This window comes from Mobula birostris, unplaced genomic scaffold (assembly GCF_030028105.1).
Source record: "Mobula birostris isolate sMobBir1 unplaced genomic scaffold, sMobBir1.hap1 scaffold_1144, whole genome shotgun sequence".
NCBI lineage: Eukaryota > Metazoa > Chordata > Chondrichthyes > Myliobatiformes > Myliobatidae > Mobula > Mobula birostris.
In genome coordinates, this window is record NW_027274185.1 from 98,488 (window position 1) to 124,251 (window position 25,764).

Below are 25,764 nucleotides of genomic sequence, written 5' to 3' on the forward strand. Positions count from 1 at the left end.
AAATCGAGAGGTCTCCAGATAGTGAATCCCAGATGCCTGTACTGGACAGAACACAGCACTGGATGTCCCACCATGTCAGTACGGACCGGGAGATTGAACGGGATAACAGAATGACCCACCATGTCCGTACTGACCGGGAGATCGAACGGGATAACAGGATGCCCCACCATGTCTGTACTGACCGGGAAATCGAACGGGACAACAGGATGTCCCACTATGTCCATACTGACCGGGAGATCGAACGAGACAACAGGATGGCCCACCATGTCTGTACTGACCGGGAGATCAAAATGGGATAACAGGATGGCCCACCGTGTCCATACTGACCAGGAGATCGAACGGGACAGCAGGATGGCCCACCATGTCCGTACTGACCGGGAGATCGAACGAGACAACAGGATGCCCCACCGTGTCTGTACTGACCGGGAGATCGAACGAGATAACAGGATGGTCCACCATGTCCGTACTGACCGGGAGATCGAACGGGATAACAGGATGACCCACCATGTCTGTACTGACCGGGAGATCGAACGAGACAACAGGATGCCCCACCGTGTCTGTACTGACCGGGAGATCGAACTGGATAACAGGATGCCCCACCGTGTCTGTACTGACCGGGAGATCGAACGGGATAACAGGATGGTCCACCATGTCCGTACTGACCGGGAGATCGAACGGGATAACAGGATGACCCACCATGTCTGTACTGACCGGGAGGCTATGTTCTACACTCTGACAATCAGAAGAATCGGGGTGACCTTACTGTTTGTGACGGTGGGAGGTGGGCGTTAATACCAGTTGAACAGTGTTTCTCTCCACAAACATTACTTTAGAAAGCCTGTCCTTACGCTGTTCTCTAAACTCCCTTTACATTCTGTGTTGATATACAAGGTGCCTAGGGGGCAGGATAAATTTTAAAATTCATGTTTTGATTTACTTCCCTTCTATACGTGGCTTCAGGTTACACACTGAGATGTTTTCACGAGTGGGAGAGTCTCAAGCAAGGGGACATACAGCCTTAATCACTCTCTCTCTCTCACACACACACACACACATATATTTTTAATTTATAAAATATATAATTTATATTGCTGTGGGAGGGGTGTGGGACAGGTGGCAGAGAAGGAGTGTCAGGGGTGGGCACAGACACACCCAGCCCTGAGACACCCGGCAAGGACATTTGGTTCCAAGCAATTGGTTTATTGATCATTACAGAATGTCTCTCTGGTGCTTCCCACTCCCTCCCCTCTCCCTTCCCCTTTTCCCAACCATGATTCCCCTCTCCCTGCCCCCTTCCCACTCTCAGTCCACAATAGAGACCCAGATCAGAATCAGGTTTATCATCACTCACACACATCATGAAATGTGTTTTTTTTTGTGGCAGCAGTACAGTGCGATACATAAAATTACTACAGTACTCTGCAAAAGTCTCAGGCACCCTGGCTGTATAAAGGTGCCTCAGACCTTTGCACAGGACTGTAGTTACAAGATTTGGGGATGGTCATTTACAGAACAGGAGAGCACAGCCCTTCGGCCCTTCATGCCTGCACTGACCACAGTGCCATGGTCTATTATCCTGTGTCTGTCACAAGTTGAACAGAGGTGAATGGGTCAGCCAATTTAAACCACATTCAAGGCTCTTTGGGTCTGTCCAAAGCCCAACTGAGCCAGGGCAGAGACAAACAATGGACAACTAGTTGACGATCTTGCTGTGACTCGACTTGTTTGCACAATCAGCCTCCCATCCAAAGGAACCAAGGAGATACAGGCCCTCTCCACCTCTATAAAACCCTGTTTACACCACACTGTGCTCACTTCATGTCAGCTCATTATAGGAAGGGTGCAGAGGAGATTCACCAGGATGCTGCCTGGATTAGAGAGGGTGCAGAGGGGATTTACCAGGATGCTGCCTGGATTAGAGAGGGTGCAGAGGGGATTTACCAGGATGCTGCCTGGATTAGAGAGGGTGCAGAGGAGATTCACCAGGATGCTGCCTGGATTAGAGAGGGTGCAGAGGGGATTTACCAGGATGCTGCCTGGATTACAGAACATGTCTTCTCAGGACAGGAAGAGTGAACTGGCGCTTTTGAGCAAGGGAGGATGAGAGGTGACTTGTTAAGAGTTGTACAAGATGATAAGAAATATTGGGAATGTGGCCAGCCAGCATCTTTTTCCAGAGACAAAAATGCATTAGGATTCACAAGAATGATTCCTGGAATGAAAGGCTTATTGTAAGAGAAGTGATTGATGGCTCTGGGCCTGTACTCATTTGAATTTAGAAGAATGAAGGTGTGTGGAAGGGAATCTCAGTGAAACCTATCAAATATTGATGAAGTGGATGTGGAGAGGATGTTTCCTATAGTGGGGGAGTCTAGGACCTGAGGACACAGATAGAGTGGATGTGGAGGGGATGTTTCCTATAGTGGGGGAGTCTGGGACCAGAGGACACACATAGAGTGGATGTGGAGAGGATGTTTCCTATAGTGGGGGAGTCTAGGACCTGAGGACACAGATAGAGTGGATGTGGAGGGGATGTTTCCTATAGTGGGGGAGTCTAGGACCAGAGGACACAGATAGAGTGGATGTGGAGAGGATGTTTCCTATAGTGGGGGAGTCTAGGACCAGAGGATACAGACAGAGTGGATGTGGAGAGGATGTTTCCTATAGTGGGGGAGTCTAGGACCAGAGGACACAGATAGAGTGGATGTGGAGGGGATGTTTCCTATAGTGGGGGAGTCTGGGACCAGAGGACACAGATAGAGTGGACGTGGAGAGGATGTTTCCTATAGTGGGGGAGTCTAGAACCAGAGGACACAGATAGAGTGGATGTGGAGAGGATGTTTCCTATAGTGGGGGAGTCTAGAACCAGAGGGCACAGTCTCAGAATAGAGGGATGTCCATTTTAAATGGAGATGAGGAGGAATTTCATTTGCCAGATGGTGGTGAATCTATGGAACTTGTTGCACAGACGGCTGTGGAGGCCAAGTCATTGGGTGTATTTAAGGTGGAGGGTGTCAGGTTCTTGATTAATTGGAGAAGGCAGGAGAATGGGGCTGAGAGGGAAATGGATCAGCCATGACTAAATGGGCTGAATAGCCTAACTCTGCTCCTATGTCTTTAGGTCTGATGGAGATGGTTAAAATGAGAGAAGGTGAATAGAGGAAAGTGCGGGGGGGGGGGCGGGATTTCACAGAGAAGGGTGGTGTACTGAATGCCCTGTCAGGGGTGGTGATAGAGGTAAATATGTTAGGGACTTGAGAGACAGTGCGAGAGACAGACAGCGGAGAAAGGGCGAGAGCGAGAGAGAGAGAGAGAGAGAGCAAAACTTCTGCTAATTGGGGCATCCACTTAATTAGGCAAAAGTGTAGAGGTCCGGATGTGTCCCAGTTAACCAGAATCCACTGTATTTCTGATTACATAGTTTTCTTATTATCCATTGCAACATACTGCTGCCACAAAACTAATTTCACCTCAGACAGTTCTGTGCAAAAGTCTTAGACACATATATATGTATCTAGGGTGCCTGAGACTTTGCACAGTACTGTAGTAATTTTATGTGTTGCACTGTACTGCTACCACAAAAAAACAAATTTCATGACATGTGTGAGTGATGATAAGCCTGATTCTGATCTGGGTCTCTATTGTGGACTGAGAGTGGGAAGGGGGCAGGGAGAGGGGAATCATGGTTGGGAAAAGGGGAAGGGAGAGGGGAGGGAGCAGGAAGCACCAGAGAGACATTCTGTAATGATCAATAAACCAATTGTTTGGAGTTAAATGAGCCTAGTGTCTCAGGGCTAGGTGTGCCTGTACCCACCCCTGACACTCCTCTGACCCCTGTCCCACACCCCTCCCACGGTACTACACCCTCACCATTCCCAACATCCTTTGCTCCCGCCAGATTTATAAACTCGTTCTCCACTCCACGTTATACAGTACTCTGCAAAAGTCTTAGGTACTCTAGCTCCATATATACGAGGGGTGATTGATAAGTCCGTGGCCTACAGTAGAAGGAGTCAATTTTAAAAAACCTTGCACACATATTTTTCCTATATTTACACAGTTAGTCCAGCAATTGTGGTACAGATCACTTCTTTGTAGAAGTCCGCACCTTGGACCTCCAGAAAGTGGTCCACAGCAGGGGTGATTGATAAGTTTGTGGCCTAAGGTAGAAGGAAATGAGTTATTAACTTCAAACCTTCTACATTTTCACTCAAAGAGTTGAACTGCATGTGCATATAACGAGAGCTGTATAACTCATCTCCTTCCACCCTAGGCCACGAACTTATCAATCACCCCTGCTATGGACCACTTCTACAAAGAAGGGATCCGCGTGCTCCACGACCGCTGGACTAAGTGTGTACATGTAGGAGGGGACTATGTTGAAAAATAAATGTGCTAGGTTTTCTAAAATTGACCCCTCCTACCTTAGACCACAAAGTTATCAATCACCCCTCGCATAGGTGTGCCTAAGGCTTCTGCACAGCACCATGTGTTCATTCTGCAGTTAGATCAGGACGTTTAACTCATTCGACCAGATTCCTCTGCAGTAACATTGTTGTCTCATGCTCAGTTACATCTGCGGTTTGTGTGAAACGAAGGACTGCTGTTTCACTGCTATCGACCGTGTCTGTGACCCAGCCACCAGTTTTGTTCGCCTCCTCCCTACCGTCGTCTCCCCAGACCTATCCAATCTAACCTCCAACCTCGCCCGCCTCGAACCGCAACGTTCTTTTGGGATGAGTACCCAGGCGAGGGAGGGGAAGGAGGAACCCCCGACCCCACGGTCACAGGATGAAAGTGCAAACTCCACACACACACACTCACACACACACACACACACACACTCGCACACACCTACACACACACACTCACACACAGTCCATGAGGCGGCTCTTTGGAGCTGGGATGTGACCATGCTGCCTTTGATTCAAACATAAGCCGCACGTGTGTGGGGCAGCCAGTCCGGACGAGGCACACCTGAAATAGATAGGCTGCTCAGAGGAAGAGGCGGTGGATGAGGAACTGTGCTCGCTGAAGGCTGTCTCCATCGAGGCGGTCATCTCAGGCAACTCCAAGCCACTCTGGCAGGGTTCTGTCTCCCTGCCGATGGAATCGGCCTCGAAGATTCCACTGCCCCGCTGGCTGGACTCAGGTTTGGCTGCAACACAGAGAAGGGGCAGAGGCAATCTGTGAGACTCACCTGGAAAGTACATGTGCTTGAACCAACTATCTGCGCATGCTCAGCCAGTGAACGGTCACCCAGCACATCTCCCCACATTCCCATCGGACCCTAGATCCCACACCCCGGCACATCTCCCCGCATTCCCATCGGACCCTAGATCCCACACCCCGGCACATCTCCCCGCATTCCCATCGGACCCTAGATCCCACACCCCGGCACATCTCCCATCGGACCCTAGATCCCACACCCCAGCACATCTCCCCGCATTCCCATCGGACCCTAGATCCCACACACCGGCACATCTCCCATCGGACCCTAGATCCCACACCCCGGCACATCTCCCCGCATTCCCATCGGACCCTAGATCCCACACCCCGGCACATCTCCCATCGGACCCTAGATCCCACACCCCAGCACATCTCCCCGCATTCCCATCGGACCCTAGATCCCACACACCGGCACATCTCCCATCGGACCCTAGATCCCACACCCCGGCACATCTCCCCGCATTCCCATCGGACCCTAGATCCCACACCCCGGCACATCTCCCATCGGACCCTAGATCCCACACCCCGGCACATCTCCCCGCATTCCCATCGGACCCTAGATCCCACACCCCGGCACATCTCCCATCGGACCCTAGATCCCACACCCCAGCACATCTCCCCGCATTCCCATCGGACCCTAGATCCCACACCCCGGCACATCTCCCCGCATTCCCATCGGACCCTAGATCCCACACCCCGGCACATCTCCCCGCATTCCCATCGGACCCTAGATCCCACACCCCGGCACATCTCCCCGCATTCCCATCGGACCCTAGATCCCACACCCCGGCACATCTCCCATCGGACCCTAGATCCCACACCCCGGCACATCTCCCCGCATTCCCATCGGACCCTAGATCCCACACCACGGCACATCTCCCATCGGACCCTAGATCCCACACTCCGGCACATCTCCCCGCATTCCCATCGGACCCTAGATCCCACACCCCGGCACATCTGCCCGCATTCCCATCGGACCCTAGATCCCACACCCCGGCACATCTCCCCGCATTCCCATCGGACCCTAGATCCCACACCCCGGCACATCTCCCATCGGACCCTAGATCCCACACCCCGGCACATCTCCCCGCATTCCCATCGGACCCTAGATCCCACACACCGGCACATCTCCCCGCATTCCCATCGGACCCTAGATCCCACACCCCGGCACATCTCCCCGCATTCCCATCGGACCCTAGATCCCACACACCGGCACATCTCCCCGCATTCCCATCGGACCCTAGATCCCACACCCCGGCACATCTCCCCGCATTCCCATCGGACCCTAGATCCCACACCCCGGCACATCTCCCCGCATTCCCATCGGACCCTAGATCCCTCACCCCGGCACATCTCCCCGCATTCCCATCGGACCCTAGATCCCACACCCCGGCACATCTCCCCGCATTCCCATCGGACCCTAGATCCCACACACCGGCACATCTCCCCGCATTCCCATCGGACCCTAGATCCCACACCCCGGCACATCTCCCCGCATTCCCATCGGACCCTAGATCCCACACCCCGGCACATCTCCCATCGGACCCTAGATCCCACACCCCGGCACATCTGCCCGCATTCCCATCGGACCCTAGATCCCACACACCGGCACATCTCCCATCGGACCCTAGATCCCACACCCCGGCACATCTCCCCGCATTCCCATCGGACCCTAGATCCCACACCCCGGCACATCTCCCCGCATTCCCATCGGACCCTAGATCCCACACCCCGGCACATCTCCCCGCATTCCCATCGGACCCTAGATCCCACACTCCGGCACATCTCCCCGCATTCCCATCGGACCCTAGATCCCACACACCGGCACATCTCCCATCGGACCCTAGATCCCACACCCCGGCACATCTCCCCGCATTCCCATCGGACCCTAGATCCCACACCACGGCACATCTCCCATCGGACCCTAGATCCCACACCCCAGCACATCTCCCCGCATTCCCATCGGACCCTAGATCCCACACCCCGGCACATCTCCCCGCATTCCCATCGGACCCTAGATCCCACACACCGGCACATCTCCCATCGGACCCTAGATCCCACACCCCAGCACATCTCCCCGCATTCCCATCGGACCCTAGATCCCACACACCGGCACATCTCCCATTGGACCCTAGATCCCACACCCCGGCACATCTCCCATCGGACCCTAGATCCCACACCCCGGCACATCTCCCCGCATTCCCATCGGACCCTAGATCCCACACCCCGGCACATCTCCCCGCATTCCCATCGGACCCTAGATCCCACACACCGGCACATCTCCCCGCATTCCCATCGGACCCTAGATCCCACACCCCGGCACATCTCCCCGCATTCCCATCGGACCCTAGATCCCACACCCCGGCACATCTCCCATCGGACCCTAGATCCCACACCCCGGCACATCTCCCATCGGACCCTAGATCCCACACACCGGCACATCTCCCCGCATTCCCATCGGACCCTAGATCCCACACCCCGGCACATCTCCCCGCATTCCCATCGGACCCTAGATCCCACACCCCGGCACATCTCCCCGCATTCCCATCGGACCCTAGATCCCACACCCCGGCACATCTCCCATCGGACCCTAGATCCCACACCCCGGCACATCTCCCCGCATTCCCATCGGACCCTAGATCCCACACCCCGGCACATCTCCCATCGGACCCTAGATCCCACACCCCGGCACATCTCCCCGCATTCCCATCGGACCCTAGATCCCACACCCCGGCACATCTCCCCGCATTCCCATCGGACCCTAGATCCCTCACCCCGGCACATCTCCCCGCATTCCCATCGGACCCTAGATCCCACACACCGGCACATCTCCCCGCATTCCCATCGGACCCTAGATCCCACACCCCGGCACATCTCCCCGCATTCCCATCGGACCCTAGATCCCACACACCGGCACATCTCCCCGCATTCCCATCGGACCCTAGATCCCACACCCCGGCACATCTCCCCGCATTCCCATCGGACCCTAGATCCCACACCCCGGCACATCTCCCCGCATTCCCATCGGACCCTAGATCCCACACCCCGGCACATCTCCCCGCATTCCCATCGGACCCTAGATCCCACACCCCGGCACATCTCCCCGCATTCCCATCGGACCCTAGATCCCACACCCCGGCACATCTCCCATCGGACCCTAGATCCCACACTCCGGCACATCTCCCCGCATTCCCATCGGACCCTAGATCCCACACCCCGGCACATCTCCCATCGGACCCTAGATCCCACACACCGGCACATCTCCCCGCATTCCCATCGGACCCTAGATCCCACACCCCGGCACATCTCCCCGCATTCCCATCGGACCCTAGATCCCACACCCCGGCACATCTCCCCGCATTCCCATCGGACCCTAGATCCCACACCCCGGCACATCTCCCATCGGACCCTAGATCCCACACCCCAGCACATCTCCCCGCATTCCCATCGGACCCTAGATCCCACACCCCGGCACATCTCCCCGCATTCCCATCGGACCCTAGATCCCACACCCCGGCACATCTCCCCGCATTCCCATCGGACCCTAGATCCCACACACCGGCACATCTCCCATCGGACCCTAGATCCCACACCCCGGCACATCTCCCATCGGACCCTAGATCCCACACCCCAGCACATCTCCCCGCATTCCCATCGGACCCTAGATCCCACACCCCGGCACATCTCCCATCGGACCCTAGATCCCACACCCCGGCACATCTCCCCGCATTCCCATCGGACCCTAGATCCCACACCCCGGCACATCTCCCCGCATTCCCATCGGACCCTAGATCCCACACCCCGGCACATCTCCCCGCATTCCCATCGGACCCTAGATCCCACACCCCGGCACATCTCCCATCGGACCCTAGATCCCACACCCCGGCACATCTCCCCGCATTCCCATCGGACCCTAGATCCCACACACCGGCACATCTCCCCGCATTCCCATCGGACCCTAGATCCCACACCCCAGCACATCTCCCCGCATTCCCATCGGACCCTAGATCCCACACCCCAGCACATCTCCCCGCATTCCCATCGGACCCTAGATCCCACACCCCGGCACATCTCCCCGCATTCCCATCGGACCCTAGATCCCACACCCCGGCACATCTCCCCGCATTCCCATCGGACCCTAGATCCCACACCCCAGCACATCTCCCATCGGACCCTAGATCCCACACCCCGGCACATCTCCCCGCATTCCCATCGGACCCTAGATCCCACACTCCGGCACATCTCCCCGCATTCCCATCGGACCCTAGATCCCACACACCGGCACATCTCCCCGCATTCCCATCGGACCCTAGATCCCACACCCCGGCACATCTCCCCGCATTCCCATCGGACCCTAGATCCCACACTCCGGCACATCTCCCCGCATTCCCATCGGACCCCAGATCCCACACCCCGGCACATCTCCCCGCATTCCCATCGGACCCTAGATCCCACACCCCGGCACATCTCCCCGCATTCCCATCGGACCCTAGATCCAACACACCGGCACATCTCCCCGCATTCCCATCGGACCCTAGATCCCACACCCCGGCACATCTCCCCGCATTCCCATCGGACCCTAGATCCCACACCCCGGCACATCTCCCCGCATTCCCATCGGACCCTAGATCCCACACCCCGGCACATCTCCCCGCATTCCCATCGGACCCTAGATCCCACACACCGGCACATCTCGCCGCATTCCCATCGGACCCTAGATCCCACACACCGGCACATCTCCCCGCATTCCCATCGGACCCTAGATCCCACACCCCAGCACATCTCCCCGCATTCCCATCGGACCCTAGATCCCACACCCCGGCACATCTCCACGCATTCCCATCGGACCCTAGATCCCACACCCCGGCACATCTCCCATCGGACCCTAGATCCCACACTCCGGCACATCTCCACGCATTCCCATCGGACCCTAGATCCCACACCCCGGCACATCTCCCCGCATTCCCATCGGACCCTAGATCCCACACCCCGGCACATCTCCCCGCATTCCCATCGGACCCTAGATCCCACACCCCGGCACATCTCCCCGCATTCCCATCGGACCCTAGATCCCACACACCGGCACATCTCCCCGCATTCCCATCGGACCCTAGATCCCACACCCCGGCACATCTCCCCGCATTCCCATCGGACCCTAGATCCCACACCCCGGCACATCTCCCATCGGACCCTAGATCCCACACCCCGGCACATCTCCCCGCATTCCCATCGGACCCTAGATCCCACACCCCGGCACATCTCCCCGCATTCCCATCGGACCCTAGATCCCACACCCCGGCACATCTCCACGCATTCCCATCGGACCCTAGATCCCACACCCCGGCACATCTCCCCGCATTCCCATCGGACCCTAGATCCCACACCCCGGCACATCTCCCCGCATTCCCATCGGACCCTAGATCCCACACCCCGGCACATCTCCCCGCATTCCCATCGGACCCTAGATCCCACACCCCGGCACATCTCCCCGCATTCCCATCGGACCCTAGATCCCACACCCCAGCACATCTCCCCGCATTCCCATCGGACCCTAGATCCCACACCCCGGCACATCTCCCCGCATTCCCATCGGACCCTAGATCCCACACACCGGCACATCTCCCCGCATTCCCATCGGACCCTAGATCCCTCACCCCGGCACATCTCCCCGCATTCCCATCGGACCCTAGATCCCACACACCGGCACATCTCCCCGCATTCCCATCGGACCCTAGATCCCACACACCGGCACATCTCCCATCGGACCCTAGATCCCACACCCCGGCACATCTCCCCGCATTCCCATCGGACCCTAGATCCCACACCCCGGCACATCTCCCCGCATTCCCATCGGACCCTAGATCCCACACACCGGCACATCTCCCATCGGACCCTAGATCCCACACCCCGGCACATCTCCCCGCATTCCCATCGGACCCTAGATCCCACACCCTGGCACATCTCCCCGCATTCCCATCGGACCCTAGATCCCACACCCCGGCACATCTCCCCGCATTCCCATCGGACCCTAGATCCCACACTCCGGCACATCTCCCCGCATTCCCATCGGACCCTAGATCCCACACCCCGGCACATCTCCCATCGGACCCTAGATCCCACACCCCGGCACATCTCCCCGCATTCCCATCGGACCCTAGATCCCACACCCCGGCACATCTCCCCGCATTCCCATCGGACCCTAGATCCCACACACCGGCACATCTCCCATCGGACCCTAGATCCCACACCCCGGCACATCTCCCCGCATTCCCATCGGACCCTAGATCCCACACCCCGGCACATCTCCCCGCATTCCCATCGGACCCTAGATCCCACACCCCGGCACATCTCCCATCGGACCCTAGATCCCACACCCCGGCACATCTCCCCGCATTCCCATCGGACCCTAGATCCCACACCCCGGCACATCTCCACGCATTCCCATCGGACCCTAGATCCCACACCCCGGCACATCTCCCCGCATTCCCATCGGACCCTAGATCCCACACCCCGGCACATCTCCACGCATTCCCATCGGACCCTAGATCCCACACCCCGGCACATCTCCCCGCATTCCCATCGGACCCTAGATCCCACACACCGGCACATCTCCCATTGGACCCTAGATCCCACACCCCGGCACATCTCCACGCATTCCCATCGGACCCTAGATCCCACACCCCGGCACATCTCCCCGCATTCCCATCGGACCCTAGATCCCACACCCCGGCACATCTCCCCGCATTCCCATCGGACCCTAGATCCCACACACCGGCACATCTCCCCGCATTCCCATCGGACCCTAGATCCCACACCCCGGCACATCTCCCCGCATTCCCATCGGACCCTAGATCCCACACCCCGGCACATCTCCCCGCATTCCCATCGGACCCTAGATCCCACACCCCGGCACATCTCCCCGCATTCCCATCGGACCCTAGATCCCACACCCCGGCACATCTCCCCGCATTCCCATCGGACCCTAGATCCCACACCCCGGCACATCTCCCCGCATTCCCATCGGACCCTAGATCCCACACACCGGCACATCTCCCCGCATTCCCATCGGACCCTAGATCCCACACCCCGGGGCCAGTTCACCTGCAGACCCGGCACATCATTGGAGGAGACAGAGGAGATCCCAGTGGAAACCCATGCAGTCAAAAAATATACAAACTCCATGTACAAATAGACACACGTTGACACACCACACAGAGGGACAGACAGACAGACAGATACACACACACACACCACAGACAGGCACACAGACACACACACACCACAGATACAGAACACACACACCACAGGTACACACACACACACACCACAGACGTGCACACAGACACACACACACCACAGATACAGAACACACACACCACACACACGCACACACACACACACACACACACACACACACACACACACACAGCTGGAGGCGAGAACTGAACCGTGCTCTCTGGAGTGCTGAGACAGCAGCTCGACCTGCTCTGTCACTGCGCCACCCTCCTGCCAATGGTACTCAGGGCTGGTGAGGCACAACACAAATACCACACAGAGCAAACAAAACACAGAGTCACAGAACACCACTCCACAGGTGGCCCTTCAGCCCATCTAGTCCATGCCAAACTGCCTAGTCTCATCCACCTTCACCTGGACCATACCCTCCATACTCCTCGCATCCATGTACCTATCGAAACTTCTCTTAAATGCCGTATTCGAACTCACATCCACCACTCGCACTGGTAGCTCGATCCACACTCTCACCCACCCTCTGAGCGAAGAAGTTCACCCTCATGTTCCCCTTAAACTTTTCACCTTTCACCCCTAACCCATGACCTCTGGATATAGTCCCACTCAACATACCCAGAATGGCAGGCAGTGACTAGTGGGGTCCCGCAAGGCTCAGTGCTGGGACCCCAGTTGTTTACAATATATATTAATGACTTAGATAAGGGAACTTAATGCAGCATCTCCAAGTTTGCGGATGATTCTATGTTTCTATGACACGAAGCTGGGCGGCAGTGTTAGCTGTGAGGAGGATGCTAAGAGGATGCAGAGTGACTTGGATAGGTTGGGTGAGTGGGCAAATTCATGGCAGATGCAATTTAATGTGGATAAATGTGAGGTTAACCACTTTGGTGGCAAAAACAGGAAAACCGATTATTATCTGAATGGTGGCCAATTAGGAAAAGGGGAGGTGCAACGAGACCTGGGTGTCATTATACACCAGTCATTCAAAGTGGGCGTGCAGGTACAGCAGGCGGTGAAAAAGGCAAATGGTATGCTGACATTTATAGCGAGAGGATTCCAGTACAGGAGCAGAGAGGTACTACTGCAGTTGTACAAGGCCTTGGTGAGACCACACTTGGAGTATTGTGTGCAGTTTTGGTCCCCTAATCTGAGGAAAGACATCCTTGCCATAGAGGGAGTATAAAGAAGGTTCACCAGATTGACTCCTGGGATGGCAGGACTTTCATATGAAGAAAGACTGGATGAACTGGGCTTGTACCCGTTGGAATTTAGAAGATTGAGGGGGGATCTGATTGAAACGTATAAAATCCTAAAGGGATTGGACAGGCTAGATGCAGGAAGATTGTTCCCGATTTTGGGGAAGTCCAGAACGAGGGGTCACATTTTGAGAATAAAGGGGAAACCTTTTGGGACCGAGATTAGGAAAAACTTCTTCACACAGAGAGTGGTGAATCTGTGGAATTCTCTGCCACAGGAAACAGTTGAGGCCAGTTCATTGGCTATATTTAAGAGGGAGTTACATATGGCCGTTTTGGCTAAAGGGATCAGGGGGTATGGCGGGAAGGCTGGTACAGGGTTCTGATTTGGATGATCAGCCATGATCACACTGAATGGAAGTGCAGGCTTGGAGGGCCGAATGGCCTACTCCTGCACCTATTTTCTATGTTTCTATACCCCTCATAATTTTGAAAACATCTATCAAATTGCCTCTCTATTTTCTACGTTCCAGGGATTAAAGTCCTAATCAATTCAAACCTTCCTTATACCTCAGATCCACCAGACTCAGCAACATCCTTGTAAATTTCCTCCATGTTCTTTCAATCGTATTGATAGCTTTCCTGTAGGTAGGTGACCAAAACTGCACACGATACTCCAAATTAGGCCTCACCAACAGCTTATACAACTTCAAAGTCAACTGGTGAGGTAATTCCTTTGAGATGGAATCGAACTGCCCCTGGAAGGACGTAGACATTTGTGAGACTGCACTTGGAGTTCTGTGTACAGATCTGGTGTCGGCCAGTTATAGGAAGGATGTCATTAAACTGGAAAAGGTGCCAAAAGAGTGACAAGGACGTTGTCAATCTGGACTGGAGGGCTTGAGTTTTAAAGAGAGCTGGGTAGGCTGGGACTGTTTGACAGAGTGATGGAGGCTGAGGGATGACCTCACCGAGGTTTATGAAAATGTGAGGATATTCTTTTTCCCAGGGTGGGTATGTCTGAAACTAGAGGGCACAAGTTTAAGGTGAGGGTGGAATGAGTTAAAGGGGACCCGAGGGCAACATTCCCTCTAATGTGGTTTTTGTCAGTTTTTTTTTTGTCTTGGTTTGTCTTGTGTTTCTGTGATATCATACTGGAGGAACATTGTATCATTTCTTAATCCATGCATTACTAAATGACAATAAAAGAGGACTGCGTGTCCTCATAATCTAATCTAATCCTTTATTCCGCTGCGCAAACCAACCAGTGCTCTGAGCAAGAAATGTTCACACAACCTGAAAACTACACGGTCCTTCAAATGTCTTTTTATAATTTCCACATCAAACTAACACAACCCAAGCAAACAATGTCGAGCAGTCAAAACAACAGGCAGGCGTAATGGCAAAAGCAAAATGTTTTGACTAGATGGCACTGACGTTCAGCAGTCTGGCGGTTTATGAGATACTGACTTCCATTCTGAGTTTACTGTTACAATTTGTAACAGTGTTGTAATTTGAAACCCTGACAATGTAAATACGTTTAAGTTCTAAAATGTTTCAAAGTAAAGGTTATGGTACGTTTGTTACTTAGAAAATTTACGGATCACATGAATCCACAATTACAGGGTATTTCACAATTATATTAGCATAGATTTCAAATTCGTATTATTATATAAAAGAAAATGCCTGCTGTGTGGCATCGAAGGCTATGTGCACGGGAGCATTTCAGTTACTGCATGGCCATGCAGCTTAGAGGGAATAGTGCCCTAGGGCATTTGTTTTTCCACAATCACTGCAGAGGAAGTGGTCGAGGGTGGTTTAAAAGATACTTGGACTGTTAGGAAAGGCTTAAAGGGATATGGACTAAACAAGGGCAGAAGGACTAGCTTAGGAAATTTCTTGATCTGTTGGTCTGAAGGGCCTAGCTCTAAATCCGATAAGTACCAGTCCCAATCCAAAAACAATGCTTGCCGATGGGCTCACAGGGCAGCCAGTCCTCGGAGCTGAGAACTGCTGGCCAGAAAGAATGACAGTCTACAAATCAGTGAATTCAAATGAATCAAGGACAAAGGAAGCAGACAGACTAATTGTCTTTGTTCTTGCCGCATGCTTGGGGATGGAGGCTGCCACTTTGTGAAGAGACTCTATTCTCCGTTTTGTGAGTTTGACAAGCTGGGCTTGATCAATGTTTTAAAGACACAATGATACTTCAGGTAATCTGCTGGACTGGAGATCATTTCCAAATAAGAAGTTATTTGTGAGATGTTCTTTGGTTGGCTATAACATGCAGATTTGTGAATACTGGGGCTGATGCCTGCCTGGAGTGACTCGAGCTCATAGCTGATTGAGAACAAACAGCCATAAATAATCCACTGTCACTTGATGGGAAGAGGGTAATCATGGCTGCTCACTTGGAGCAGAGCCAATAACAAGGTGTTAAAGGGCAGACACATGGCCTGTGACCAATGACACTAGAATGCGATATTTGAATTGATCAGGAATGGATATAAGATTGGATGCTGTGTGTGTGCCGAAAGTGGTAACTTCGAAGAATAACTATCGCAGATACAAGTGTGAGCCACCTTGTGTGAAACACGTGGTGAGTGAGTTGGGACAACGAGGAATGCCTGGCCAGCGTAAACTCCTTTGCCCGAGTAATACCTTTCCTACTCTTTGACTAATCAGGACAGTCAGGGATGCTTAGTAGATGTGCACGCAAGGTACTTATTGTATGAATTCACTAACTTGTTAGCTTAAACAATAAAGGTACTTGTCAGTAAATACAGATCTCCCTGTGCCTCTGTGTTGTAAGAGCTATTTTTTAACAACAGAACAATGCCAGCAACAAAGGAGCTGCCCATGCCTGGCATTCCTACCTTCTACAGCTGAATCCACAGGAACAACGGGATTGATTCCAGTTGCAAACGTAGTGAAGAAGTCTTTCAGGAAGAATAAGGCATCCTGAGCGACGAGAGGGCAAACAAAATTAAATTGAGAAAGGATCCAGTGCTTTGAGTAAAACTGACCCACAGCCAGAACAGACAGGAGATTAACATGATGCAGCTGCCCCCCCCCCCAGTACAACTCACTTTCCACTGTCACTTGTGCAAACTTTGTTCATTGATATAAACAGAGTCAGTTCTTCCAGCCCTTCGATCCGTGACACTCCAGAAATCCCCAACAAGCCCGATTTAACCCTAATCTAATCACAGGACAATTCACAACCACCAAATTAGCAGACCCGCGACGTCTTTGGACTGTGGGAGGAAAACAAGGCACCAGGAGGCAACGCACACATTCCACGGGGGATGGCCAGTGTAGGGTGGAGAGGGGAGACAGCGCAGGGTGGAGAGGGGAGACAGCGCAGGGAGGAAAGGGGAGACAGTCAGTGTAGGGTGGAGTGGGTAGACATCCTCAAGGTTGTTATAGCCGGGGGTGGCAACAGGGATCCGCTCCCAGTACCTATTAAGTGCTCCCAATAGTATGCCCCTCAAATAGCCTCTGAAAACCCAGTCCAGCTCCAACATATGGCTCAGCTACTAACCCCGGGGAACCGTTTTTCTTGCCAGAAGGGGCAACGCCGGGTTACTGGTGCCTTAAAACCAGTCGCTTTGGGCAGATGGGGCTCGTCAGCTGCGGTTGGGTTGGCAGCTCATCTAGAAAGAAAACTCTGAGCTCAGACCTCCGCTGCCTTGTGGCTACACCCGCTCATAGGGAAGGCTTTGGGAGTAAACCCCGTGGGAAATATCTGGAGCTGGAGTCTCTAAGGCAGTGTAGATCAATGTTGAGTTCAACGCTGACTGGCAACTCCTGCTGGTGCCAAACTGCATTGCTCTCTGGTTCACCAGCTGTGTGGAGAGGGGGAGCCTGCTACACGGGTAATGGCTTGCTCTCCGTATCGTACTGCCCTGGCTTGTGTATCAGGTAGACAGCTAGGGTGCAATACCCACAGTCAAACCTGATGAACCGAGGGCCTCAGTAACTACTTGCAGAAGTACGTTGCAACTTGAGGAGTCAGAGGCCTGGCTTGCCTGGATTAAGAAAAGGGGCAGTCTCAACTGGGCAGGGAAGCAAGTCCACTAGTTGCTCGTAGCTGGAGGAGCGGTGAGGCACCTGAGGTTCCTGGAGGAGGGGTGAGGGATGAGAGGTCCCCGGAGGAGGGGTGAGGGACGTGAGGTCCCCGGACGAGGGGTGAGGGATGTGAGGTCCCCGGACGAGGGGCGAGGGATGTGAGGTCGCCGGACGAGGGGTGAGGGACGCGAGGTTCCTGGAGGAGGGGTGAGGGACCTGAGGTCCCTGGAGGAACGGTGGGGCACCTGAGGTCCCTGGAGGAGGGGTGAGGCACCTGAGGTCCCTGGAGGAGGGGTGAGGCACCTGAGGTTCCTGGAGGAACGGTGAGGCACCTGAGGTTCCTGGACGAGGGGCGAGGCACGTGAGGTTCCTGGAGGAACGGTGAGGCACCTGAGGTCCCTGGAGGAGGGGTGAGGCACCTGAGGTTCCTGGAGGAGGGGTGAGGCACCTGAGGTCCCTGGAGGAGGGGTGAGGGACGTAGGGTTCCTGGAGGAGGGGTGAGGCACCCGAGGTTCCTGGAGGAGGGGTGAGGCACCCGAGGTTCCTGGAGGAGGGGTGAGGCACCCGAGGTCCCTGGAGGAGGGAGGCACGTGAGGTTCCTGGAGAAGGGGTGAGGCACGTGAGGTTCCTGGAGGAGGGGTGAGGCACGTGAGGTTCCTGGAGGAGGGGTGAGGGCACGTGAGCTTCCTGGAGGAGGGGTGAGGCACCTGAGGTCCCTGGAGGGGGCGTGAGGCACCTGAGGTCCCTGGAGGAGGGGTGAAGCACCTGAGGTTCCTGGAGGAGGGGTGAGGGACTGAGGTTCCTGGAGGAGCGGTGAAGCACCTGAGGTCCCTGGAGGAGGGGTGAGGGACGTGAGGTTCCTGGAGGAGCGGTGAAGCACCTGAGGTCCCTGGAGGAGGGGTGAGGGACGTGAGGTTTCTGGAGGAGGGGTGAGGCACCTGGGGTCCCTGGAGGAGGGGTGAGGCACCTGAGGTTCCCGGATGAGGGGTGAGGCACCTGGGGTCCCTGGAGGAGGGGTGAGGGACTTGAGGTTCCTGGAGGAGGGGTGAGGCACCTGGGGTCCCTGGAGGAGGGGTGAGGCACCTGAGGTCCCTGGAGGAGGGGTGAGGCACCTGGGGTCCCTGGAGGAGGGTGAGGCACCTGGGGTCCCTGCAGGAGGGGTGAGGGACGTGAGGTTCCTGGAGGAGGGGTGAGGCACCTGGGGTCCCTGGAGAAGGGGTGAAGCACCTGAGGTCCCTGGAGGAGGGGTGAGGCACCTGGGGACCCTGGAGGAACAGTGAGGCACCTGGGGTCCCTGGAGGAATAATGAGGCACCTGAGGTCCCTGGAGGAGGGGTGAGGCACCTGAGGTTCCTGGATGAGGGGTGAAGCACCTGAGGTTCCTGGAGGAACGGTGAGGCACCTGAGGTTCCTGGAGGAGGGGTGAGGCACCTGGGGTCCCTGGAGGAGGGGTGAGGCACCTGAGGTTCCTGGAGGAGGGGTGAGGCACCTGAGGTTCCTGCAGGAGGGGTAACGAACCTGAGGTTCCTGGAGGAGTGAGGGACTGAGGACCCAGGAAGAGGGGTGAAGCACCTGAGGTCCCTGGAGGAGGGGTGAGGGACGTGAGATTCCTGGAGGAGGGGTGAGGCACCTGGGGTCCCTGGAGGAGGGGTGAGGCACCCGAGGTCCCTGGAGGAGGGGTGAGGCACCTGGGGACACTGGAGGAGGGTGAGGCACCTGGGGACCCTGGAGGAGGGGTGAGGGACGTGAGATTCCTGGAGGAGGGGTGAGGCACCTGGGGTCCCTGGAGGAGGGGTGAGGCACCTGAGGTCCCTGGAGGAGGGGTGAGGCACCTGGGGACACTGGAGGAACGGTGAAGCACCTGGGGTCACTGGAGGAATGACGAGGCACCTGAGGTCCCTGGATGAGGGGTGAGGCACCTGAGGTTTCTGGAGGAGGCGTGAGGCACCTGGGGTCCCTGGAGGAATGATGAGGCACCCGAGGTTCCTGGAGGAGGGGTGAGGCTCCTGGAGGAGGGGTGAGGCGCCTGAGGTCTCTGGAGGAACTGGAGGCCAGGGTCTCCAGCAGTATCACAGCCGGTGGCTTGGAGTGACTGTCTGCAGGATGCTGACGGACCCTGCCACTGATACTTTTGCCAACAGGACCAGTGAGGCAGTGACAAGCAACCTGCCGCAGGAAGAACTACCCTGCCGAAGGGAGGGAGGGAGACACACTCACACACAGCCAGGGGAAGTTCGATGCGTTCCGGCCGGCCACTGACCTGGTCAATATTGAGGCGTAGCGGCATCAGGGAGACTCGTAGGCAGCACTCGGGGCCTCCGAGCCCAGACTCCGGCCTGACGTGGAGGGCCTTGATGGTCAGCTGTAAAACAACAATCCACATCGACACAAAGACTCCCCACGGCAGTCCCACCCCATTACCGCCGGTCAGTCAGGGCTCCAGGGACTGGGGAACAGGCACAAAGACTCCCCACGGCAGTCCCACCCCATTACGGCCGGTCAGTCAGGGCTCCAGGGTCTGGGGAACAGGCACAAAGACTCCCCACGGCAGTCCCACCCCATTACCGCCGGTCAGTCAGGGCTCCAGGGACCGGGGAACAGGCACAAAGACTCCCCACGGCAGTCCCACCCCATTACCGCCGGTCAGTCAGGGCTCCAGGGACTGGGGAACAGGCACAAAGACTCCCCACGGCAGTCCCACCCCATTACGGCCGGTCAGTCAGGGCTCCAGGGACCGGGGAACAGGCACAAAGACTCCCCACGGCAGTCCCACCCCATTACCGCCGGTCAGTCAGGGCTCCAGGGACCGGGGAACAGGCACAAAGACTCCCCACGGCAGTCCCACCCCATTACCGCCGGTCAGTCAGGGCTCCAGGGACTGGGGAACAGGCACAAAGACTCCCCACGGCAGTCCCACCCCATTACGGCCGGTCAGTCAGGGCTCCAGGGTCTGGGGAACAGGCACAAAGACTCCCCACGGCAGTCCCACCCCATTACCGCCGGTCAGTCAGGGCTCCAGGGACCGGGGAACAGGCACAAAGACTCCCCACGGCAGTCCCACCCCATTACCGCCGGTCAGTCACGGCTCCAGGGACTGGGGAACAGGCGCCCTGATCAATCTCCACTACCCTTCGAACCGAAACGTCTCACACCATGACCTTTTCCGAGGAACTTCACCTCCTGAGGTGCAGGACCAGCAGCAGTGCAGACAGTGGAGGACCCACGGGGTAGCATCGGCTTTGATCCAGCCCCCCAGAAACCTCTGAGCATCACTGACCTCCCGCTCAACACACCCCGCCATCTTCAGGGATGGAGGTCCACACGGGGGGCCCTCTGTTCTCCTGCGCGGATCAGAAATGGACCACCTACTCTGCACGGCCTGGCCTCAGGCATGTCACACCAAAGCCCAGTGTTAAATTTCATCTGCCAGGGGACTGCCCAATTCACTAGCCCTCTGGTTGTAGACTCCCCCACAATAGGAAACATCCTCTCCACATCCACTCTATCTGTGTCCTCTGGTCCTAGACTCCCCCACTATAGGAAATATCCTCTCCACATCCACTCTATCTGTGTCCTCTGGTCCTAGACTCCCCCACTATAGGAAATATCCCCTCCACATCCACTCTATCTGTGTCCTCTGGTCCTAGACTCCCCCAATATAGGAAACATCTTCTCCACATCCACTCTATCTGTGTCCTCTGGTCCCCGCTCACTGGCACCCCTCCACCCATTGTTCCAATCTGCCCTCCCTTATCTGGTTCTGTGCTCCACTCCCTCACCTCCCAGTCTCTGTCACTATTCCCACTCTCCCCTCCTCCGTCTGTCCGTCACTCCCCCTCACCTGATCCACCCGTCACCTCCCAGTCTCTGTCACTATTCCCACTCTCCCCTCCTCCGTCTGTCCATCACTCCCCCTCACCTGATCCACCCCTCACCTCCCAGTCTCTGTCACTATTCCCACTCTCCCCTTCTCCGTCTGTCCATCACTCCTCCTCACCTGATCCACCCGTCACCTCCCAGTCTCTGTCACTATTCCCACTCTCCCCTCCTCCGTCTGTCCCTCGCTCCCCCTCACCTGATCCACCCGTCACCTCCCAGTCTCTGTCACTATTCCCACTCTCCCCTCCTCCGTCTGCCCGTCACTCCCCCTCACCTGATCCACCCGTCACCTCCCAGTCTCTGTCACTATTCCCACTCTCCCCTCCTCCGTCTGTCCATCACTCCCCCTCACCTGATCCACCCCTCACCTCCCAGTCTCTGTCACTATTCCCACTCTCCCCTTCTCCGTCTGTCCATCACTCCTCCTCACCTGATCCACCCGTCACCTCCCAGTCTCTGTCACTATTCCCACTCTCCCCTCCTCCGTCTGTCACTCCCCCTCACCTGATCCACCCGTCACCTCCCAGTCTCTGTCACTATTCCCACTCTCCCCTCCTCCGTCTGCCCGTCACTCCCCCTCACCTGATCCACCCGTCACCTGTCAGATCTTGCTTCACCACCTGCCCTCCCCTCTGTACACTGACCATCACTCCTGCGTCTTTCAGTCGAGATGAGAGGTCTCGATCAGAAACGTCAACTGTTTATTCCCTTCCGCAGATGCTGCCTGACTCGCTGAGTTCCTCCAGCAGTTTACTTTTGGTCAAGTGCAGCTTGACTCTGACGAATCAGACTGGCTTGCACTTTGACAGTCCCCTGAACTGGCAGATTTTCTCGTCCCTAGGATGTTACCCATTAGTCAAACTCGACTGCTCTTTTATTGCATGTAGGCTCTATAATTCATTTAAATAAAGCACCCCTGGCTTTTCTTTTGGACCTCCAGGGGACCACAACCTTGTCATTGGGTTTGGGAGGCAGGCGTGCCTCAATGACCCGGAGAGCTGTGTTGACTGGAGTCAAGGCTTTATGCTTTGGGTCTCGGTAGCGTCACCCATGCTGAACAGGTCAAAGGGTAGAGGCCAGACTAAGAGCGGGTTCACCAGTCTCCAGGTTCGGGGGCTCAGGACTGGTACAGGAAATGAAGAGTCCTTCTACATCTGCGTGTGATGGAATTCCTGAGTCTCCACCCAGGATTTTCACAACTGACAGCAGAGGAAACCGAGAGGAAGCTGCTGACGCGATGAAGGAAGCTCTGAACACCACCAGAGAGGGATGACCTTTACTGCTGCCCTAAATGCCAGCGGTGTAACACCGGCAGCAAGTTCTTTTCTTTTAAGATCTCCCTGATGGAGCTCCGGGCTATTTCCTGCTGTGGCAGGGGACCCATGGGGCTGCTCTGCCGTTCGTCAGAGTTACAAACACAGCTCACCATGTTGGAATGTGCCCTCCTGGGCATCCTCTCACTGGTGTAGAGGTAAAGGAACTTGTTAATCTGCGAAGAGGCCAGCCTGTCACGGATCTCCAGCTCCTGCACAATGAAGACCTGCCGAGCGATGGGCAGCTCCTCAAGCTCGGGGGCATGCGTCTCCGCTGGTCCTTTCTCTGGCATGGCAGTGGCAACGGGGTACGTCTCATGCTGGAAGCTCACCTGGGCAGAAACCGGGAGAAACAGCTCAACGATCCTCTGCCACGTCTTTATCGCTCCCTCCCCCAAACCCTCGTCCAACCAGTTACCCAAGTCCGACCAGCCAGAGGCCTAGTTGCTCCCTCCCCACGAGCCCTCGTCCAACCACAGTTACCCGAGTCCGACCAGCCAGAGGCCTAGTTGCTCCCTCCCCACAGACCCTCGTCCAACCACAGTTACCCGAGTCCGACCAGCCAGAGGCCTAGTTGCTCCCTCCCCCAGACCCTTGTCCAACCACAGTTACCCAAGTCCGACCAGCCAGAGGCCTAGTTGCTCCCTCCCCCAGACCCTCGTCCAACCACAGTTACCCGAGTCCGACCAGCCAGAGGCCTAGTTGCTCCCTCCCCCAGACCCTCGTCCAACCACAGTTACCCGAGTCCGACCAGCCAGAGTTGCTCCCTTCCCAAGTCTGACCAGCCAGAGGCCTAGTTGCTCCCTTCCCAAGTCTGACCAGCCAGAGGCCTAGTTGCTCCCTTCCCAAGTCTGACCAGCCAGAGGCCTAGTTGCTCCCTTCCCAAGTCTGACCAGCCAGAGGCCTAGTTGCTCCCTCCCCACAAACCCTCGTCCAACCACAGTTACCCGAGTCCGACCAGCCAGGGGTCTAGTTGCTCCCTCCCCCAAACCCTCACCCAACCACAGTTACCCGAGTCTGACCAGCCAGGGGTCTAGTTGCTCCCTCCCCCAGACCCTCGTCCAACCACAGTTACCCGAGTCCGACCAGCCAGGGGTCTAGTTGCTCCCTCCCCCAAACCCTCACCCAACCACAGTTACCCGAGTCCGGCCAGCCAGGGGTCTAGTTGCTCCCTCCCCCAAACCCTCACCCAACCACAGTTACCCGAGTCCGACCAGCCAGGGGTCTAGTTGCTCCCTCCCCCAGACCCTCGTCCAACCACAGTTACCCGAGTCCGACCAGCCAGGGGTCTAGTTGCTCCCTCCCCCAGACCCTCGTCCAACCACAGTTACCCGAGTCCGACCAGCCAGGGGTCTAGTTGCTCCCTCCCCCAGACCCTCACCCAACCACAGTCACCCGAGTCCGACCAGCCAGGGGTCTAGTTGCTCCCTCCCCCAAACCCTCACCCAACCACAGTCACCCGAGTCCGACCAGCCAGGGGTCTAGTTGCTCCCTCCCCCAAACCCTCACCCAACCACAGTCACCCGAGTCCGACCAGCCAGGGGTCTAGTTGCTCCCTCCCCCAGACCCTCACCCAACCACAGTTACCCGAGTCCGACCAGCCAGGGGTCTAGTTGCTCCCTCCCCCAGACCCTCCCCCAACCACAGTTACCCAAGTCCGACCAGCCAGCGGTCTAGTTGCTCCCTCCCCCAGACCCTCACCCAACCACAGTTACCCGAGTCCGACCAGCCAGGGGTCTAGTTGCTCCCTCCCCCAAACCCTCGTCCAACCACAGTTACCCGAGTCCGACCAGCCAGGGGTCTAGTTGCTCCCTCCCCCAAACCCTCGTCCAACCACAGTTACCCGAGTCCGACCAGCCAGGGGTCTAGTTGCTCCCTCCCCCAAACCCTCACCCAACCACAGTTACCCGAGTCCGACCAGCCAGGGGTCTAGTTGCTCCCTCCCCCAAACCCTCCCCCAACCACAGTTACCCGAGTCCGACCAGCCAGGGGTCTAGTTGCTCCCTCCCCCAGACCCTCACCCAACCACAGTTACCCGAGTCCGACCAGCCAGGGGTCCAGTTGCTCCCTCCCCCAGACCCTCCCCCAACCACAGTTACCCGAGTCCGACCAGCCAGCGGTCTAGTTGCTCCCTCCCCCAGACCCTCGTCCAACCACAGTTACCCGAGTCCGACCAGCCAGCGGTCTAGTTGCTCCCTCCCCCAAACCCTCGTCCAACCACAGTTACCCGAGTCCGACCAGCCAGGGGTCTAGTTGCTCCCTCCCCCAGACCCTCCCCCAACCACAGTTACCCAAGTCCGACCAGCCAGGGGTCTAGTTGCTCCCTCCCCCAGACCCTCGTCCAACCACAGTTACCCGAGTCCGACCAGCCAGGGGTCTAGTTGCTCCCTCCCCCAGACCCTCGTCCAACCACAGTTACCCGAGTCCAACCAGCCAGGGGTCTAGTTGCTCCCTCCCCCAAACCCTCACCCAACCACAGTTACCCGAGTCCGACCAGCCAGGGGTCTAGTTGCTCCCTCCCCCAGACCCTCACCCAACCACAGTTACCCGAGTCCGACCAGCCAGGGGTCCAGTTGCTCCCTCCCCCAAACCCTCCCCCAACCACAGTTACCCGAGTCCGACCAGCCAGCGGTCTAGTTGCTCCCTCCTCCAGACCCTCGTCCAACCACAGTTACCCGAGTCCGACCAGCCAGGGGTCTAGTTGCTCCCTCCCCCAAACCCTCACCCAACCACAGTTACCCGAGTCCGACCAGCCAGGGGTCTAGTTGCTCCCTCCCCCAAACCCTCGTCCAACCACAGTTACCCGAGTCCGACCAGCCAGGGGTC

General features: G+C 56.5%; 1 protein-coding gene across 1 annotated transcript in view; it reads right to left on the bottom strand.

The window, feature by feature from the left end:
* Nucleotides 1–23,378, bottom strand: part of LOC140192308 (autophagy-related protein 2 homolog A-like) — a gene marked incomplete at its 5' end in the record, with an annotated part of 42,225 nt that extends 18,847 nt beyond the window's left edge. Inside the window, 4 exons of the mRNA XM_072249972.1 lie at nt 4,978–5,158; nt 16,553–16,637; nt 20,007–20,108; nt 23,052–23,378. Coding sequence (XP_072106073.1) covers nt 4,978–5,158; nt 16,553–16,637; nt 20,007–20,108; nt 23,052–23,378 — 695 coding nt within the window. The remainder of the gene's footprint in view (nt 1–4,977; nt 5,159–16,552; nt 16,638–20,006; nt 20,109–23,051) is intronic.
* Nucleotides 23,379–25,764: the final 2,386 nt, after the last annotated feature.